This window comes from Lacerta agilis, chromosome 4 (genome assembly GCF_009819535.1).
Source record: "Lacerta agilis isolate rLacAgi1 chromosome 4, rLacAgi1.pri, whole genome shotgun sequence".
NCBI lineage: Eukaryota > Metazoa > Chordata > Lepidosauria > Squamata > Lacertidae > Lacerta > Lacerta agilis.
This window is the reverse complement of record NC_046315.1, coordinates 69,630,597-69,639,110: the sequence shown is the minus strand read 5'-3', so window position 1 is coordinate 69,639,110 and position 8,514 is coordinate 69,630,597. Positions and strand designations below refer to the sequence as shown.

The window sequence follows — 8,514 nt, the reverse complement described above, 5'->3', positions numbered from 1 at the left end:
GCGTGATAAGTATGAAGGAAAGTCTGTCTGCACTGTTCTATGCCAACGATTTCACACGGGTCTATTTTTCCCAAAAGCAGCGATTGGTAGGAGAGGATAGACACGTGGCGTGATCTTCACACTTGACAGTGTAGAGAAAACTCTTTAAGTGTTTTGCACAGAAGTGGTACTTAGGGTGGGCAGGCGGATGGGGCTTGGGGCACATGACAGGAATCTTCCCTTCTGTGGGTTAAATCCTCCCGCCTGGTCCATTTCTGGAGGTGGTCTTTTCGGAGATAGCGAAAGAAAACAGAAGAGTAGCCCTCAAATAAAATAAACATGAGAAGAAAAGGAATGACCTTCAGATAGACAGGAAGAAGAAATGTTGGACAATAAAAATAGCGGGGCACCTGTTTCAAGGTCACTTCTCCTCCTCTCTCTGCTTTTTTGGTACTTCCAGAGAACCAAAGTGGTTCGGAACTTTGGCGGTTTGCATTGATTTCAACAATCGCGTCTCCCTTTTCATCCAGGCCACAAGCCAGCTTTCCATCAAGTGCCTTACTCCAGATTTCCTAATGCAGATCAGTGACCTCCGACCCACCTGCCTTAACCGACTTAAAAGCGGGAGCTTGTTTTGTTGTTGCCCCAACTCGCTTTCCCTGCCAGGTACAACACCGTAGCAAAGTGAATTGTGTTGGGCATCGCTTCTTACAGAGTTGTTGTTGGAATACAAACGAGACCACCAAATATGCCTCCCCCTGTGTTCCTTGGAGGAAGGGCCAGGTGACAAATCTACGTGGCTGTATTTGTGACCAGGTTCAAGAAGGTAAGGTTAGGATCGGGCCCTGGGTTGCCCCCTCGTGGTCCGGAAGCGCCTTCCGCCATGGATGCTCCAGGAGCGCAGTTTCCGCGCGCGCGCCATTCTTCGCTTTCCACATCGATTTTCGCGGCTGATTCCCTCGCGTCTGATTGGTTTTTGTGCTCAGGCTTGACGACCCCCTTCCTTCTGATCTAAGGACGCCCGCGCCCCCTTCGCTTGTTGAACCAGCTCTCAGCTGAGCGTGGAGTGGGGGTGGGGAGCGAGACCCCTCATAAACGTCAGGAGGCCCGTAGACTGCGCCGAGATCAAACGATCAATCCTAGTTCCTCCAGATAATTATTTTAAAATTCACGCCGGAATTGATCTCTTTTTAAAAAGCGCTTTTATTAATTGTTTCCTCTCCCTCCTCCCTCTCCTCCTCTCTTCCTTGGTGGAGGTGGCTGAGGCTGCTGTTTATGCGCACCGGCGGATTAATTAAAAACAGCCTCCGGGGAGAGGTGGGGAAAGAGAGAGCGGGAGGGTGCGGGCGCGCGTTGTTTTAGGGTCCTGTTAATGATTTAGAGCCATCCGGAAAGTTTCTTGCTCCCCGATCCGAAACGCAGAAGGCGGAACGGACTGGCATTTTGCACTTGCAAATCAAAGATGCACGACGCAGCGCGATCCTATGCGCGCTTACTCGGAAGTGTGCATGAGGGTCGCAGCTTCAGAAGGAAGGGGTGGGGGAGGGCAGTGCTAGACAGGAAACAATAATTCAATGCCCCAACAAGATTTGTTAAAATTGGAGACGAGGGAAAGGGGAGGCGACGCGGTGCACGCAGCTTCATTAATCAATTCTCCTCTTAAGGACGCCAGACCAGAAGAGGCGATTAGAACATTCTCGCCTGGTGTCTGTGGCACGCTTTAGGTGGGGAAATCTGGTGTTTTTAAGGCACCAGAATGGACCGGATACACCCCGCTGGAACCTTTAACAATTGTCATCAGTCTGTGAAAGGCTAAATCCTTTGAGATTTGAGTTGTAATCGTTCGTTCTCCCCACCCCCCAGACTCACACAAAGAAGGAGGAGAAACAACCAACTAGAAATTCCCATCTATCGCTGCACATTTGCCAATATGTGCAAATAAACGTCATTTTATGGAGACGGGCGTTGATGCCGACAGTGGGAATGAAGATGCCAGCATCCGAGTGAGAAAATGTAATTTACTTTAGGGAATAAAAATCCCTTGGCATTTTACTTGCGAGTAAGAGCGCCAGACGAATGTTCACTTGGAAATTAGTGCCACTGAATTTAATATAATGGCTTGTTTCCGGGTAAACACGTTTAGGATTTTTCCAATTCCATTAACACTTACTAAGGAGCTGCGGGGTGGGTGGGTTTACTTCTGAGTAAACATGCATAGCACCTAAACTTTTTTTTTAATGAGTTTTCTTTTAAAAAGGAGTTCGCCCTAAGAACAACGGAAGTTAAGAACAGTCTGCATTAAGGCTCCAGTTGGAGAAACCAGCCGGATTCCTGCTTTTAGTCTGACAGCACGTGTTTGGATGTGTGTGTGTAATTCGAAATAAATAGTTTTAATCCTGTTCATAGGTACGAGCATTCTTTTTTTTTTTTTTTTTTTGCAGATAGTCGCAATAAGAATCCCCCATGGCAAATTGGCATAACTGTATAATAGGTCGATTCGATCGACAGACACACACACACACACAGAGAGAGACAGACTCATCCAGCATTTCATCTCGCCGGGTGAGAGAGAAGAGTTTAGAAATCTCAACATCTCCCGGTGCTTTGAAGTCTAAGGCTGCTGCCTGTCACCCACTTTCCACGCACTTTACTTGGAAACAAGTTCCACTGAACTCCCCAGTAGACTTCGATGTAAGAAACCCATTCCAGCCTTCCGCGGGCGCAAGCCTCCACCATCGGACATAGGTGAGGCGGGTGCTGTGGCCCACGAAACCTTAGGCTAGTACAGATCGCATTTGTTAGTCTTCAGGGAGCTCCGGGGCTCTTCCTTGCCATTTGCTGCAAATACACACAAGACCCCACCCCGACGGGGCCCTCTCTCGAGCCACTGGGAGCCCCTCTCCCTACAAAGACACAAACACCCAAGGAGGGGGTCTTCCTAACCCTCCCTTAGCATTAGAGGAAGGGAAGACCACGTTCCTGAGGAGAAAGAGACATTTGAACGAAAGATGCCTCCCCCCCAGAACAGGTTTCTACATTCAAAACATACACATCAAGAACGACAATGAAACAACCCCCCGATCGCCCAAGAAAAACTCGTCTCCAACTGGCACGGATTTACCTTTTTATTGAACAACCAGAGTCCGCTCTTTTTGTTGTTATTTCCTCCCCCTTCCCGGTTGTCTAGCAAGAGTTGGCGGCTCAGCTTTTCTCCCCCCTCCTAGCGTGTCCATAATAAGCAGAAGATCTCCTGGTAGCCAGTCAAGTCTTCCTCGAGTCTCTCCCACCCCCGCCGCCGCCGCCCCCACGCCTTCCTTTGCGTTTGGTTCCTGCGAGCCATTGAAAAGAATGCGGAGAGATACCTGTTTGGGAGGAGGCTATGGGATGGAGTGGGGGAGAGAGGGTGGGGGGAGAAAGAGGAGAGGGAAAGAGTTTCATTGGATTTCTCCCTCCCTCTCTCCCTCCCTCCCTCCCTCTCCCTGCTCTTTGCCACCCTTAAATCAAGGTGCGACGGATGCCAAAGCGCGATGAAATGCAAAGAAAGCCAATTGCTGGCCCGGGGTGGGGGGAGATCGCTCCTCGGAGTCCTGCCTGCGACTCTGGAAGAGGCAATAATTGCTGGAGACAGAGAGAGCTGGGGGGCTGGGCTGAGGTAGCCATGTATAAATAGTGTGATCTCCCCATTGAAAGGCATAAATAACAGCAGGAGGGATCTAAGCCCCGAGACAGCGCCCGGTCTCTGCTCTTCGACGTGGTCTTCCTCGCTGCTTGTCACGAGGAGGAGGATTTAAAACAAAACACGCGCACGCAACGCGCAACACCACCTTCAGCAGCAGCAGCAACAGCCTGGACCGACGAGGCGGTCCCCTGGACCTCTTGAGTGCAGATCTCCACCCCACCAGCCCCACCACCACGACCCACGCCCAGATCCAGCCGCTGCAGCGCGGAGGACCTCTTCACTGTGGATCGCGAGCGTGCGCTTCTTCTCTCCCCCTCCCCTTTCCCAGCCACCGGGTCGCCATGGAAGAACTTACCGCGTTTGTCTCCAAATCTTTCGACCAGAAAAGCAAGGAGAGCAGCAGCGGAGGAGGAGGAGGAGGTGGCGGCGGAGGAGGCGGCGGAGGAGGAGGAGGCGGCGGCGGTGGCAGCAGCGGCGGAGGAGGCACCGGCCACAAGAAGGAGACTATCACGTACCGGGAAGTTTTGGAGAGTGGGCTGGCGCGCTCGCGGGAGCTGGGCGCCTCGGAAGCCGGCAGCCTGCAGGAGCTGGCCGAGAGCGGCGCGCACTGCCCGGTGCACCTCTTCAAGGAGCACGGAGACGGAGACAAGGACAAGCTCAAGGACTTCAACCACGCCAGCAGGACCTCGGAAGGTAAGGAGGGCAGCGGACCCACCAGGCGAGGTGGTGCGTGGGGTGCGTGGGGGGGGGTTCTGTCACTCCACCTCCTCTCCCTGCTCCAGACACCAGCGACGAAGGCCTCGAGGCTTTTTGGGTGGGGAGGAGCTGTTGGGCAGGGGGCGATATAATAATAATAATAATAATAATAATAATAATAATAATAATAATAATAATAATACACTACTTGTCTAGCAACAGCAGGAACGGGCGCTGGGATCGTGAACCACTTCTGGAGTGGAAAGTAGAAGGAAAAGGGAGAGGAGGGAGAGAAACACCCAAACTTTCCCCATCGCTTTTCTGGGAACAATAGGAGAGCGTGGAGAGGGGGGGGGGGCGCGGACGTGGAAGAAAAAGAAAGCAGGTTTCGCAACGACAACCCGATTCGATCCTAAGTCCTGGTATTCTTTGCCCGGTTGCCTGCCTGAGTTGTTGCCCGAAGGAGCTTTTTTTCTGGAACGAGCCTCCAACGTCGTGGCTTCAATTATGGCTTCTTTTTTGTTTCTTTTCTTCCATTAAACAGAGGCGTAAGGGAAGCCAAGCTCAGGGTAAACTGGTCAGAGGCCTGCGGGGAGTATCGAAGCAGAAAAGAGAGACGGGAAGGAAGGAAAAGCGCATTTAGGATTTTGTACTGAGCCCGTGTCGATAGTTTTTCCGGGTGTCAGTTCCTTCCTTCCTTCCTTCCTTCCTTCCTTCCTTCCTTCCTTCCTTCCTTCCTTGTCCCTGATGTGTAATATAGAGTCCCTTCACCCCAGGCCACCAGGTCGATAGCTCTTCCTGTCCCGCTTCACTGTTGCCTATAGAAGGGAGCATTCTGAGGGTGAGGGAAAGTAAAATTTTAAGAAAGTTGATAAAACGTTTTTCGGCGATTTAAGACAGGTTTCCTCCAGGGCAGACGCGATGGGATTAAATGCAGCAATCTCTTAGGTCTGAGAAGGGAAAACTTTAAATTAAAATTCAGCAGGGCTGCTCAGTTATGTTAATCTCCCTTCCTTAAAATATGTTTTACTCCGCCATTCGTTCTGCTCCTTCGCTTCGTAAAATAATAACGGTGTGTTGGATCGATAGTATTTAGGAGATTTGGGCCACTTGTACCATAAACAGAACAGAACAAAACAAAACAGCATTCTGTCCTTTTTAGAAAAGCCCTATCACTCAAATCTGCACGCTCCTTTAATATAAATTCTACATATGATTAATAATTATTTTTTATGTTCTATTAGATTCGTTATAATCGGAAGGAGAGCTTAGACGCAGGGCTAAATAAATGAGAATTTAATCTCAGGGAAGCTTTAATAATTCCAATGTCATATATATATGAGAGAGAGACAGAGAAGGGCCTTTCAGAATACCTTTTTAAAAAAATAGTAAGGGGTGAAATCCTTCGAGTTTCCTGAAATGCTTTCAGTTCCAATGCACGGTTATTGTTTTGGGAAACAATATAGGCCTATGTATCTAATATTTTATATACATAGATACCCGTTTATTGAAAACGTGCTTCATTCTCAGCAGTTCCCTGAACACGCAACTCTGAAATGTCATAAAATATATTGTAATCTCTCTCTCTCACACACACATCTCAAGTTTGTAATTGTTTTTCGGTAAAAAAAAAAAGCAATTCAAAAGGGGATCAACCTCAGGAAGAATCTATGGAGGAAGGCTGGTTTCCAGCGGTACAACAAACATTACAAGCGAAAAATCATTACCATATTTGTGAATGGTTGGAACGCTGGAACGTGTCTCCATTAAAGGGAGTTGTAAGGGAGGCAACCCCTCTAACGTTCGTTGGGAATGGGAGCAAAAAATGTAGCGATCGTGGGCCGGAAGTGAGTTTCAGCGGAATCAGGGCAAGAGACTAATGGACAGTGTGTGTTGAGAGATCTTGCTCCTAGTGTCAAAAATCCGTTAGCTTCACACCTGTGTTTGGTAGCTGTTATGCAAAACAAAACCCAGTAGGTAACAATAACGCTGTATTTAAATTAAAACTTCCCCTCTTAATTCAAGGCTGCTTCGTGGTATTTTTAAAAAGCCACGACAGTAAAAACCTCCCTGGCTGAGTATACATTTATATATAGTTTTATGTTCAATTTGAGTCTTGCCTGGGGATTCTTAGGCACTTCGGTGTGTCCCACCAGTTAAAATTATGCTTAAACCAAATGTCCTGATTCTTAAACTTATTTTACTTGGACGTACTGTATATAATACTGTAAAGCCTTTCAATGTCACAAGATTTGCATGTAAGAGGTCGTAGGCTGGAACACACGACACTGCTCCCTTAAAGTCAAACCAAAGCAACAAAACTGGACAGCAGAGGCTTAACCGTGTCACTCCTGATCCCAACCCACTTTTCCTTGGGAGGCCAGTTATACTGGAATCGAGGGGATTTACTTCCAGGGAATGAGGTTGGAGACGGGCAAGTCTGTGTAAACCAGCTGTCCGACAGGCTGCAGTCCTCCGCGTTGCCACTGAACTTGCCAGTAAATAAGTTCCACGGAGAGGAATGGCGCCCCTTTGGGCCTATCAAGCCTTCCTTCCCTAAGGTGGAAAGGGGGTCCTTCGCATCTGGCTGGAGAGCGCTCACGTCGAGGTTATTGCCGTTAGTGTGACCTGAGCTTCCCAGGTAAAGGTGGCAAGAGGAAGTACCTGCGCCAGTGCGCCAACCCCCGAATGTCCAAACCCCTTCAGAACAGGCGCGGTGAAGTCCTCTCTCCCCCGCCCGCTGCCCAGTCCCTCGTTACTGTTCTACGCGCTCCTGTTCTTTGCAAACGTGACGTTTTGCTGCGGGAGTGACGTGTTGGCTCCTCAGAAGGACAGCCGTGACTGCGGGGCAGAGAGGGCGTCCAGGCCACGCTCTCTCTGCCACCCAGAGCGCACCGGGCCCAGCCTGCTGCTGCTGCAACCGAGGCGCTGTCTTTCCCTCTGGGTGCTTCCTTTCTTATCGATTTCTATCCCGAGGGAGGAATCTTCCCCCAAACAGACCATACTTGAGGCTTGGTGGCTTTTATCATTACTATATTGGAAAGGCGATGGGTTATAAGAATATCGTCCTGTGCTATTTGTTTTTGTTTTTTAAGCACAGCCCACAAAAGGCAGCATTTAACCTGCTCTGGCCAAAGGTCACCCCGATTATGATGCCAGAATCATTTCTAATGGTTACCTGGTCACAGGAAAGCTGGGTTCATCTCTTGTGTGTGTATTCCCACATACCCAAAGCCTCTCCATTGGGGACTATGGATTCTAATATCCTTTGGATTTATTTTAAAGCGCGCCTAAAGGAGCAAAACAAACATGCCGTTTTTCTGGTGCTTTTCTTATTGCTCAGTAGCTATTAGAAGGGGATGGGTCCCCCATGTCTTTAAAAAGCGTGTTTCCGATGCCCTTCCGCCATGTCTAGACTGCAAAATGAGGCCCCGATCCCCTCCTGGTGGAGGCGACTGGCTAGGAATAGTGGACACGTCTCAGAGCCTTTCTCAACTGAAAGTGGCCATTTCCTCTTCAGACTTGTTTCGCGTAAAACCTTTGCTACTCTTGGCTTGCGTGGGGTATTTAAATCTTTAACTTTCCTCAGGAGGCTTGTCAGTTCAGAAAACCTAGGCCACACTTTGTAGCCGCGACAACTTATTGCTACCGAGGTATGATCCTGCAGTCTTCAGAAATAAGATGATTAAGTTTGTATTGCGTGGAGAGACGGGAAAAGGACCCTGAAACAAGGGGCAGTTAGCAACGTTAGCTGGAGAATTTGTGAGTCACACAAGGTCTCTCTAAGGACCATCACCTGTTCTGCGCCCAAATAAATAAACAATTTTCTCCCTGCAACAGAAGAAATGCAAGGAGAAAAAATCTACCCTGGCTGCGTAGCAGTCAATTACGTTTTTATCAGAGGAAACTCTCCGTGCGCTCTGAAAATTTACTAACGAATATTTCACTCAACCCCCCCCCCCAAATGTGTCATCTGAACATATGGGACGATGCCACTTTTGGTTGCCTTTCTTTTGGGGCCTCACAGGGCGACCGTCCTTCGCCTTGGCTGGGGAAACTGTGTGCCCAATTCTCCCGCCTCGAGGGCTTTAAGGAGGGAATTAATTAAGGAGGCTTCTATTATGCGCAACTTTGTTGTATTCGTTTCCTCTTCCCTACTT

General features: G+C 49.1%; 1 protein-coding gene across 2 annotated transcripts in view; it reads left to right on the top strand.

Annotated features, from left to right (window-relative positions):
- The first annotated feature begins 3,486 nt into the window (after positions 1 to 3,486).
- SHOX (short stature homeobox) overlaps positions 3,487 to 8,514 on the top strand; it is a 20,533-nt gene continuing 15,505 nt past the window's right edge. The window contains exon 1 of one of the 2 annotated variants that reach the window (XM_033147486.1): positions 3,487 to 4,351. In XM_033147486.1, the coding sequence (XP_033003377.1) occupies positions 4,000 to 4,351 (352 nt within the window). In that variant the 5' untranslated portion in view covers positions 3,487 to 3,999. The remainder of the gene's footprint in view (positions 4,352 to 8,514) is intronic. The other variant, XM_033147487.1, reaches the window with a different exon arrangement.